The 12,238-nt window shown below is 42.5% G+C and overlaps 1 protein-coding gene across 1 annotated transcript in view; it reads left to right on the top strand.

Moving 5' to 3' along the window:
• The window catches only part of INVS (inversin), a 522,371-nt gene that overhangs the window by 469,643 nt on the left and 40,490 nt on the right, over positions 1–12,238 (top strand). The window contains exon 14 of the mRNA XM_030205118.1: positions 2,565–3,354. Within this exon, the coding sequence (XP_030060978.1) occupies positions 2,565–3,354 (790 nt within the window). The remainder of the gene's footprint in view (positions 1–2,564; positions 3,355–12,238) is intronic.

Genomic DNA, 12,238 nt, shown 5'->3' with positions numbered 1-12,238 from the left:
TTGAGGGAACATAGCTGGACAAGGTTGTAAACATGAAATAAGTGTTTTATTAAGCTTCTATGTGAGGTATGTTACTTCACAGACCCAGGAAGAAAAGTAAAGTCTGTTTACTTCAAAAAGAACAAAGTTTTAACCAAGTTCGTGCTGGCAGGGCCCAACATAGGCTGTAGCTTGTAATTGTCATGTCCCAAACGTAGTCTGTAAGTTTCTTTCTCTTTCTTTCTCTCTCTCTCTCTTCCCCCTTCTCTGGGCCCTCTTAACCCCACTCTGGACCTGCCTTTTATACTTCCTGGTTCCTGTCCTTTCAGCTCCACCCCTCCCATCTCCCTTCCTCCCTGGGCAGGACTAGTGGCTTTAAGATGACTCAGAGTACCTGAGGGGCTATTCTTAAGGGTGGTGGGTTAGCAATTCTGCTTTCTCAGTAAACCCTAGAATAAACCGGCGATAGTTACCAACGTACCCGAGGAAGTCTTGTACTTGTTTCTTCTTCTGGGGTACTGGCACCTGGGTGATTGCCTCTACCTTCTGGATCTGGGTTCTCACTGGTCCTTTCCCGACCGAGTACCCCAGGTACTGGACTTCTTGTCCTCCCAAGAAGCACTTTTTAGGATTCGCTGTCATTCCAGCGGTTCATAGGCTATTCAGTACTGCCTCTACCTGAATTAGATGTCTCCTCCAATCCTCACTATAAATGATGTCATCTAAGTAGGCAGCCATGTAACTGCCATTCGGTTTAAGGAGGCAGTCCATGAGGTGCCAGAAGGTAGCTAGAGCTCAAGGAAGGCCAAATGGTAACACTGTGAACTGGAACAAGCCCTGGGGTGTGAAAAGGCTGTCTTCTCCTTGGCAGCCGAGGTGAAGGGTACCTGTCAATATCCCTTAGTCAGGTCCAAGGTTGAAATGAATTGGGCCCCTCCCAGCTGCTCAAAGAGTTCATCCACTCTTGGCATTGTACAGGCCTCTAGGTTAGAGACAGTGTTCACCTTCTGAAAATCACTGCAAAACCAGTTGCTCCAGTCCAGCTTTGGTACCAGCACAATGGGAGATGACCAATTACAGGTTGGCTCCTCGATGACACCCAATTCCAGCATTTCAGTGACCTCTTTCACCACGGCCTGCTGCCAGGCTTCTGGAATCCAGTATGGATCTTGCCAGATTACCACTCCCAGCTTGCTGAGAATGTCATGCGTTGCAAGGTGGGTCTGGTCCTTCACTCCGGAAAACACATCTTGATCCTGGAGTACCAGCTGCTCTAGGTTGGCCTTCTGCGAGACAGAGAGCTGGTCGCCAAATGCAACTTGCAAGGGCCTGGACTTGTTAGGCCCTCTGGCCCAAAGTAGTATCTTTGGACCAGTGCTGCAGTCCTGGTGACCCACTTATTCAACAAATTAATGTGGAAAATCCTCGCCTTGTTCCTTTTCTCTGGTTGGGCCATCTTATAATTGACAGGTCCTGTCTTTTCCACAACTTCATAAGGACCTTGTCACTTGCATAATAAGTTTACTTTCTGAGGAGGGTAAGAGGATTAACACTCTATCTCCAGGCTGGAAGGTTCTCTATACTGCACAGCTAACCAGGCAAAGTTAAGACTGCATTTTGTATGATCCTACATGCTCGATTCTGGTTGCTGTATCTCAAAAAACGTATAGTGGAATTTGAAAAGGTTCAAAAAAGAACAACCAAAATGATAGAGGGGATGGAACTACTCCCATGTGATGAAAAGCTAAAGAGATGGAAAAGAGATGGCTGAGAGGGGATATGATTGAGGTCTATAAAATCCTGTGTGGTGTAGAACGGGTAAAAGTGAATCAATTTTTCACTCTTTCAAAAAGTACAGAGGCCAGGGGACATTCAATGAAATTACATGGAAATATTTTAAAAACAAATAGGAGGACATATTTTTTCACTCAATGAATAGTTAAGCTCTGGAACTCATTTCCAGGGATATGATAACAGCGGTTAGTGTATCTGGGTTTAAACAAGATTTGAACAAGTTCGCAGAGGAAAGGTCCATAGTCTGCTATTGAGACAGACATGGGGAAGCCACTGCTTGCCCTGGGATTGATAGCATGGAATATTGCTACTATTTGGACTTCTGTCAGGTACTTGTGGCCTGGATTGGACACTTTGGGAAATAGGATACTGGGCTAGATGGACCATTGGTCTGACCCAGTATGGCTATTCTTATGTTCCTAGTGCCTACAGAACTTCCAGCTTTTGGCTGACTCCAACCCTGAATCTCCCCAGCACTAACCAGTGAGTTCCATGACTGTCACATATGATTTTCAATGGCACTGTGTGGTAAAGTGCTACTATAAATCTGGAGATGACCCGCTCACCACAATTTTTAACGGGGCAGGATCCTTTTAAGCCTGATTAAATCATTCTGAATATCCAACCTCAGATCTTTTGTGCTGTATTCTCTGAATTGTAGGCATAACAAAAACAGAGGTTCAAAAAGGAAAGAACAATCCACATTTGAGCTCACATTATGTTCATTATGAAGAATTCAGGTTGACTTTGTAGTACCAATAACTTTCTTTTTGTTTTTCTTTCCATTTAAGAATTCTCCAGGAAACGCTCCAAAGGCAAGTTAACTTCTTTGTACAAAGATGGTGATGACAAACAGAAAACTCCAGATGCTACCTCTGTCTCTTTGACCAGCAAAGATGAAAAGTGCAAAGACCCAGTAACCAAAATAAATAGTGCTAGCTCCTGTGGAAATAGAAGCTCTGTTTCTAGCAATAAATCTTATACTAATAATACTAGGGAGATGTTACAGGATCAAATACAAACTGACAGCAATGGACATTTTGAAAAAATGATTAAGGAATTAGAGCACATCAGCTTTTCAGATGGCAACCTGAGAACTTCTAGGTCCTGTGAAAATGGCAAGAGTAAATCAAAGCCAAAGCAAGTGAAAGCAATGAGCAAAGAGGTAAATGGAGAGCGATGCTCACCAGCTGGCTCCAGTAGGCCTGGAAGTGCCAGAATCGGATTTGTGAATACCGGTAGTTTAAGTGCTAAAGTACATGCTCGTAGAATGACAACTAATGAATTAGAAAGCAATGCCCATCCTATGCTTTCCACTGATGCTGAAAGTAAAAGCCTTGAGTCAGGCAATCTAGCAGTGGAAACTTCATCTAATAATGTTCTGAACTCAGGAAAACCAGAGAGAATGAAGTACCAAAATTCAGATGATCAATTGTGCATGCCTCTCACCCAGCAGAGTCTGAATGTTGAAATCATTCCTATAGAGGTCAGACTGCAAATAATAAAGAAGGAGAGAGCGAGGAAAGAAACCTTCAGAAAAAAGAACCATGCAGCTGCTCTTATCCAGAGGACATGGAGAAGGTGGGTAAATCTTGTACGGCTTTAATTTTGTTAAATCTGTTTACATAGTTGATCCATTGTCTGAAATTTCACTTTTTCTTTTCATATGGCTTCGTGTAATCAAACAGAAACACAGATGTAGAACTTTTATGATGAGATTTGTACCATTGGGATAAATATGTCAGGGGTAAATATATGTTTTAAATGTGTATTGAGTCAAATGTCAAACAGGAACAGTTTACACAGTTCAATAATGATTAGCAACAAGTTCCTCCTCTCCTTCACCTACCATTTTAGAAAGACTTCAGTCTCCAAAGCAGGACCAGAGCCAGAACAAAGACAAAAGTTACATATAGCATTAGAAGTTTAAAACATAGCAACGCACCACAGGTGTCAATAAGTTTCAAAATGGCTCCCAAATAGATTGGAACATTGTCCCTTTACTGGAACTTAAATCTGCTACTCCATAGTGCTCAACAGTTAAGAGAGTAGTCATCTGAGACCTCCAGTGAGCAAGTGAGGGAGCTTTCGGTGTAATCCAGTTCAGTAGAATGCAGTTGCAAGCCAGGAACGTGGTTCTCTTGAAAAACTCTGTCTCCCTTTGGTATTGGGGAGGAAAGATCAAAAGAATCAAAAAGAGGAGGCCTGGTTTGGCTCTTAACTGAGTCCTTCACAAATGTGAAACATGAGTACACACTTGGATCCAAAAATTCAAAGTATATTGGCAAGACCAAAACATATGGCTTCCCCGCCCCATGAAATTCTATTATTTTATTATGAAAAGGGAAAATACAACAAGTGAAATTACAACAAAAACATTGTAAATAATAATATAATAGAATATAGCAAGTTCTGTGAACTAACAGGGGTGCCCAGAGTTATATGAGCTAACAGACAATGTAAATTATATACTTAAAAATATATCTGTCTATTCCTTTCCACATAATGGGCCCCTTTTACTAAACCGCGCTAGTGATTTCTGGCATGGCAAATGCAACACAACTCATTCATTTTGAATGGGCTGCCTCGCATTTGTTGTGCAGGAATCGCTAGCGCAGTGTAGTGACAGAGGCCCAATATGACTAATGCTTAATGAAGAGATGTTTGTAGAAATACTTCTACTAGGTGCCATATCCTACTTTTCTTAAGGAGAGATCCAGTTGACACTGAGGGTACCAATTGCAACTTGTGAAGTCTTAAAACTGAGAGCCACCAGAGTTGGGCGTTGAGTTTAGATGAGTCTTTCCAGTTACCTAAAACCAGTTGTTGTCCAAAGGTTAATAAAATATCCAAAAGAGCTTTATAGTGATCTGGTAGGCTACCTGGCACTGCACCAGATACTACAATTCATACTACAAAACATATGGCTTAATGTTGTGAGATTTGTTTGCATTTGAGGCATTCATCAGTAGGTTGCATTGCAGCTCGGTGAGCACGACCAGGTGAGATGTGTAATTGCATTAAAATTTTATACTGGTTTTCCCAAACCTGTAAATTTTCAGTGATAGCCTTGTCCTGCTAGGCAAGATTTAAGAGTATTTTCATATAGTTCAATTTGCAATTCAGCACTACAAGTCTCTGCCAATTTGTTATAATCGTATGGAGCAGGTATGTTCTGCAAGTACTTATGGTTGTAGAGCTGTGGCCCAAGGGCTCATCCTCCCTGGCCCATGGGCACAATTATTTATAAGATGCATTTGGCTTGCTCCATTAAAATAACGGAGACTATCCAACTTATTTTCGAAAGAGAAGGCCGGCCATCTTCTGACACAAATCGGGAGATGGCCGGCCATCTCTCAAGGCCGGCGAAATCGGCATAATCGAAAGCCGATTTTGGCCGGCCTCAACTGCAGTCCATCGCAGAGCCGGCCAAACTTCAAGGGGGCATGTCGGCAGGGTACAGAAGGCAGGATGGGGCGGGACAGGGGCGTGATCATGGAAAAAAGAAAGCCGGCCCTGACGAGCATTTGGCCGACTTTACTTGGTCCCTTTTTTTCACGACCAAGCCTCGAAAAGGTGCCCAAACTGACCAGATGACCACCGGAGGGTGCCCGGTTGGTGTCCTGGCATGTCAGGGGGACCAGTGCACTACAAATGCTGGCTCCTTCCATGACCAAATGCCTTGGATTTGGCCGGGTTTGAGATGGCCGGCCTCAGTTTCCATTATCAGCGAAAACTGAGGCCAGCCATCTCAAGCTCCGCCATCTCTACATTTGGCCGGCCCCAACCGTATTATCGAAACGAAAGATGGCCGGCCATCTCATTCGAAAATGCGGTCGGCCCCGCCCCTTCACGGCGCCATCCTCAGATATGAGTGCCCTTAGAGATGGCCAGTGCCGTTCGATTATGCCCCTCTTAGTAGTCTAAGTCCACCCATGTCTCTGGCATTGCTGCTCTAGTTAATGGCAATCTAGCTCACTTGCCTTTCCACAAAACAGTTAGGAGCAGTGGTGTAGCTTGGTGGGGCGCCAGGGGAGCAACTGCTCCCCCAAATGGATGGCTGGCACAGGCGCCTATTTTATATAGCTATTTATTTGTTTGTTTCATTTGTATCCCACATTTTCCCACCTATTTGCAGGCTCAATGTGGCTTACATGGTACCGCAACGGCGTTCGCCAGTTGCGGTATGAACAAATACAGGTATTATTGTGGTAAAAGAAGGTTCGTGTTTGGTAGATTCATTGGGGAAATTAGGGAGGGGGGATGAGGGTTAAGGTATGTCCATTACAGTCTTTGGTTTTGCAGTGTCGCAGGAACTTAGGTTTTTATGTTGGGTCGGTGGGGTATGCCATTTTGAACAGGTTTGTTTTTAGTTTGTTTTTAGGTCCACTGCATTTATGCTGTGTGCACATGCCTCTCCGCTGTCACTGGCGTCACAACCTGGCTATGCTTCTGATTAGGAGTATTTTATTTATTACTTTCTCCAGATGTTAAAAGAATGGGAAGCATCTTTTAAAAATAGAGCCACTTGGGCACTATTAACATGTAAAGATTAATCCTGCCCATCAAGTATATAGGGTATGTCTGCCAAATCTGTAACTTGTTCTAGTGTCCTGAAATAAATATTGCAGATTAATAGATGAGAGTTTAGATAAATTAGTAGGGATTTGAATACCATGATATTTCAGCAAGACCCTAGCTGATCTCAGAGGAAAATCCCTTAGTAAAGGGATCCATAGTGTTTAAACATATCATGTGCTGAAATTCCTGGTATCCTGGGAAAATTAATCAGTCTATTCCTTCTCCCTACCATATTTCCCAACTTTTCACGTTTCAGATCTAAGTTATTAGTACCCTTCACTGAGGAAGTGGACAGCGACTCCAAAGATTTAGACCCAATTTCCAAAGTTTGTATAGAATTTTGCATTAAAGTTAACTGAGAGTCATGCAAGTCCAAGCGTTGTTCAATATTATTAATTCTGTTACGATCTGTAGCCATCTGAGTAGTAATTGACTCACCAAGTGCAACTATAACCTTCCAAATCTCCTTCAAAGTAAACTCAGGCAATCTCACCAGGGAAAATATTACTAACTTCTCAGGTTGTAATCCCAATGACTGCCGCAGCAAATCTGGAACTTCCGCTGTCTGAGGAGTATCCTGTTGCACTGGGGAAACTCCCAACTACTACTTGACCATTGCTCTATTCAGCCATAGCCCCCACAGGAGTTGTGCCAGTCGCGTTCTGCACAAGAGTGCCAGTGGCTGCACCGCAGCTCCAGCGGCATCTCTCTCACGTTGGTCGGCAGGGTTTCCCAGTGGCTCTCAACTTGGTGAAATGCTGCTGTCCAGAGGCATGGAGAGTGACATCTCACCCTCTCCTGAGTTCAGCAGACCCAGGATAATGTTCGAGTTGCAAAAAACTCCATCATTTTTTGAAGAAGACGGGGTGTTGAGGAAACTACTTTGCAGCCTTTTTTTTAAAAATCTTGCTCCAGCTCTTTTGAATTCATTACCACTATATCTCCGATTAGAATTTAATTATAAGAAATTTAAAATAGGATTAAAGACTTAATTTTTCTCTAAGGCATTTGACTAAGTGATTTGCAGATCTGGAATTGGGAGGGGTATTGGAGACCAGGCTGTAGAATATGAGAACTGCTAACTGTACTTTGTATGCATAGAAATGTCTTATTTTGTATTTTATCTGTTAAATTGTAAATTTGATGACTTTAGTTTGCAAACCGCTTTGATGTTTTTTTTGAAATGCGGTATAAAAAAGTTTTAATAAACATAAGCGTTAAATTTGTTCCATATATTCAGCAGCACTTATCACAGTAATGTACTTCTGAATTTGACCTGCTAAAGTTCACTGAATAAAGATATCCAGTTAACTTTAGGACAGCCCACCACTATTGCCCAGGTATGTTTAGCCAAGATAGTGCTAATATTCAATTCTTTCTGGCTAAACTGAAGCTGCATATTCAGACCATCCAAAACACCTTCACTGGATGAATTTTGTCCAGCAGAGAGAGGGAGAATTATTATAACCAAACGTTTATCTGGATGACTTGTTACCTAGACCAGTTTTCTGAATAGCAGCTTCTGAATGTAGATGAAACATGGCAAAACACCTTTAGTACCTAGGCTCTGTGGATCCCTGTTTTAGAAAGGGCATGGAACCCTGGCCCACTGGTTTACACATGTGGCGGAGATAGCTACTATTGAAAGATTATCTTACTCTCTTAGGGGGAAAGCTGACACCTATAATAATGTTTGGGCTAAATATTAGAAGAGTCAGGAGCAGCAAGCTCAGTGATGTGGAGCACATGGATTTATATATTGCTGGGAATATGGGGGATGGGAGCAGGGTTGATCACATTGAATTGATGTTTTCCTTGGGACTTCATAATTTTGGTTTTAAAGTTTGCATTGTTGTGTACCATATGTTGCCTGTCATTTTAAATAAACAGGGTTTTTTTTAATAAGAAAAAGAAAGGATGTGAAGAGGGGAATTCAGATGTCCAGGTTGGGATGTGGAAAATTCCCATAGTATTTTACAAGATGCTCTACCAAACACAGTGCCTCTTGTAAAATAGGTGCAGTGTGGCATATTGGAGGCTCCCCATGTCCAGAGGGAACAGTAATTTTAAAAAGCTGCATATGGGTAAGCATGTGTTACCCTAGCCCACATGCATACAAGTAGCTTTTTATTTCAATGTTCTTATTGAATTTTCTGCAACTTAATTGATTAACAAGCCAGTACTTAACAACCAATTAGTGGCACTAATTGGTTTTAATTAGAATTTATGCACATAACTTTCTAGGTGTATTCTATAACACGATGCACATAAATTCTAATGTACACAGTCAAAAAGGCCATGGGTATGGAATGGGCAGGTTGTGGACATTTCAAAAACTATGTGCAATAGTATAGAATACACCTGATCGGAGCCTAACTTAGGCACAGGTATTTAGGCCTGGTTCTAGGTGGCTTAAATGGGTGTGCCTACATTTTAGGTGCAAGAACAGCACGTGAGCATATTCAATAAACACCGCTTAACTTTAGGCGTAGTTTATAGAATCACGCTAACCACATGGTTTTCCAGTGCCAATTTTAAGGCGCCATATATAGAATTTCCCCCAAGGCCTATATTAAAATACACAGAAGCTGAAAAGTATACACTTAGAGCTGGATTCAGTAAACGGCACCCAGCAGCCAGCACTGTTTTATAAATGGCGCTCTGGCTCAGCACACTTTATAGTACAGCATCGGCCACTGAATTCTGCACCCAACTTTGGATGTGAGGACTTAACACCAACTGAAACCAGATGTAAATCCTGGCGCACAATTTTCCAGAACGCCCCTGACTCACTCATACCCTCCCATGGGAACACTCCCTGTGCAGTTGTGTGTGGACAGGGCCGTGCCAAAACGGTAAGCGGGTAAGCACCGCAGGGGGCGCCTGCCTTCAAGGGCGCCGCGCTTACCCCGCTTACCGTGTTAGCACTAGACTCCCGACGAAATCTGCTGCCGCCGCCGCTTCTTTCCACAGCCAGCATAAGAAGAAAAGAAGCGTGGGGCCGCAGCAGCCTTCAGACATGCGCTGTCGGCTCTGCCGGTTCTCTGCCACCTGACGTCAATTTCCCGTTCCGGGGGCAGAGGACCGGCAGAGCCGACAGCGCTTGTCTGAAGGCTGCTGCGGCCCCGCACTTCTTTTTCTTCTTATGTCAGCGGGTATGGGTGCAGAAAAACAAAAGATGATCTAAAGTTCCTGGAGAGGAGTTACAAGATCAGCAGAGGTTTGACTGTAATAATTTAAGTCAAAATAACACGATGCATTACAAAGAATAAGGATTGTGTAATAGATGCTAAAGTAGAACATCTTGCTAGTAAAGTCCAAGAGTGATTCCATTGTGAAGAAGCTATGGACGCAAGTGTCTTTTGAATCCAGCCTAGACAGCCTAGAAGTATTACCTGATTGAGTATGATAATGTTTCTGTTTGTAAAGCCCTGAGGCAGAAATCATGTTTGAAGGAGAGGCAGTATAGAAACTGAAGTAGGTGAGGAGATAGTAAGATTTTTGAGATCCAGTTTCCCCTTTATGTGTGTAAATTGAAGCCCTTAAAGCACTGAGAGAAAGGAAGATGAAATCTTCTCCTGAGCTCAGTAAAAGAAAGCAAACGGTTTTGTTCCAGTATGTGATTCAAAGTTCAAATACCTTTGTATCTCCAACACTACTTATTTACTTACTTACTGATTTAGATTTTGCTCACACCTTTTTCAGTAGTAGCTCAAGGTGAGTTACATTCAGGTACTCTGGATATTTCTCTGTCCCAGGGGGGCTCACAATCTGAGTTTGTACCTGAGGCAATGGAGGGTTAAGTGACTTGCCTAAGATCACAAGGAGGAGCAGCAGCAGGCTATCAGGAAGCAGGCTATGCATCAATCTTGAAGAGAGGATTCCACCATAATGTGGATAAAATTTTGATTGAAACAAATTATCCATAGACCTCAGCGCTAGAAGAGTTGATAACAAAATAACATTGACTTTCAAACGTGTAGGCAAAGCTGCTCCCAGCATATACTGCAAACAAATAGGAGCTACAAGATCTCTTTCAAAATAAAACCATGAAGGCAAAACAGGAGAAGTGTTATGTAACCAGAGGACTCCCTGTCTGAGAATGAAAGCAGAGTGGTATTTTTAAAAATGGGGAAAATTAACACCACCTTTGTCCTTTTTGTAAGCAATATGACGAGGTCCCTTTCCTCTCCAGAGGAATGCAGAAAGCATTTTAACAACTGCTTTATAAAAATGGGATGGGAAATAAATTGGAATCATAGACACATGATATAGAATGGCAGGTGCTATAGACATTTTTATCATTTCTAGCCTTCCCCACCAGTTCAGCTGAAGCGGAGACCAATTTTCACATAATTTGGATACATGATATAGACAGGGCCCAGGGAGAGGAGAAATTGCTTGAAATGGAGGGGAGAGGAGAGAGGAGAATTGCTGGATATGGATGGAGGAGGGAAGGGCAGAGATGGACATGGATGGGAGGGAAGGGCCCAGGGAGAGGAGAAATTGCTTGAAATGGAGGGGAGGGGAGAGAGGAGCATTGCTGAATATGGATGGAGGGGAGGGAAGACAGAGGAAGGAGATGCACATGGATGGAGGGGGAGGGAAGACAGAGGAAGGAGATGCACATGGATGGAGGGGGAAGGGAGAGAGAAGAAATGCTAGGTATGGATGGAGGGGAGAGAAGAGAGAGGAAGGAAATGAGATGAGGGAAAAGGAAGAGAGGAGAAAAACTGCACATGGATGGAGAAAAAAAAGGCAGAAGCTGATCCACTGGACAGTCAAGTCTGTGAGGACCCAGCTTTTACTTATGGATATAGAGCAAGAAATGAAGAAGAAAGGAGGAAAGTAAATAAATAAATGGAAAGGAAGCCCTGGAAACGGAGTTAAGAGGACAGATAGCAGCAGAGTCAGATACTGGGCCAGCATGATCAGAAAAAGAAAGTCACCAGACAACAAAAGTAGAAAAAATCATTTTATTTTCATTTTAGTGTTTGGAATATGTCCACTTTGAGAATTTACATCTGCTATCTTATTTTGCAATGTATAGCAATTTGTTTCTAAGAATATTGCTGACAATTCCTGTTTCCTTTGCATCTTGTCCAAACAAAAAAACAGCACCACGGGCCTTTAAAATGGAACAAAGTTCTTTAATGAATGAGCCTTGACCCGACACGGGCCGTGTTTCGGTGACTAGCACCTGCGTCAGGGGTCACAGTGATGACGTGGAAAACTTGGGGAATAACTCGAATATTTTCATCTACAATATTCCTTACCCCACGTCTCACGTAGCAAAAGTTATAAAGCACCAAGGCACCTTCACTTTCTGTATCCAAATGTGGATACACTTAGGCACTATCCTATAATTGGGCACCTAAGGGTATTTCCTCACCGATCTGCCGTTTCAGCCTTGCATCTGTTAAAATGCGTTTCCACACTGAAAGTTGGCCGTGGACTTAGTACCTAACTTTAGGTGCTATTGATAGAATTCCCTAGTTATAGTGTGACAAAATGGCACATTTCCCTTCCATTGTTCCTTTTTATTTACTATACCACCCATCACAGGTGTCCAACGGTTTGTCTTTGTGCTTATGTGTACATACAGAGAGACAGATGGATGGAGCATCCCAATAGGCACGTTCACTTGGGTGAAATATGCTTAATAAGGACATCAATAAATACATATGTCTTTGCTAGCAACAACCATTTCACAAAAAAAGCCTATTTAAAAAAAAAAAAAAAGAGCAGCGTCACTCAGGGTTTTAAATATGTAAACACCAATAACTACACTTGTAAGTACCAATCTTGCAACACACAAATGTATTTTCTACCACTTAAACATATAAATTCCAGATTTTACACAACTCTACCTACACGAAGAGCC

This window comes from Microcaecilia unicolor, chromosome 1, assembly GCF_901765095.1.
Source record: "Microcaecilia unicolor chromosome 1, aMicUni1.1, whole genome shotgun sequence".
Classification (NCBI taxonomy): Eukaryota; Metazoa; Chordata; class Amphibia; order Gymnophiona; family Siphonopidae; genus Microcaecilia; species Microcaecilia unicolor.
The sequence above is the reverse complement of the archived record's forward strand: the minus strand, read 5'-3'. Positions and strand labels throughout refer to the sequence as shown.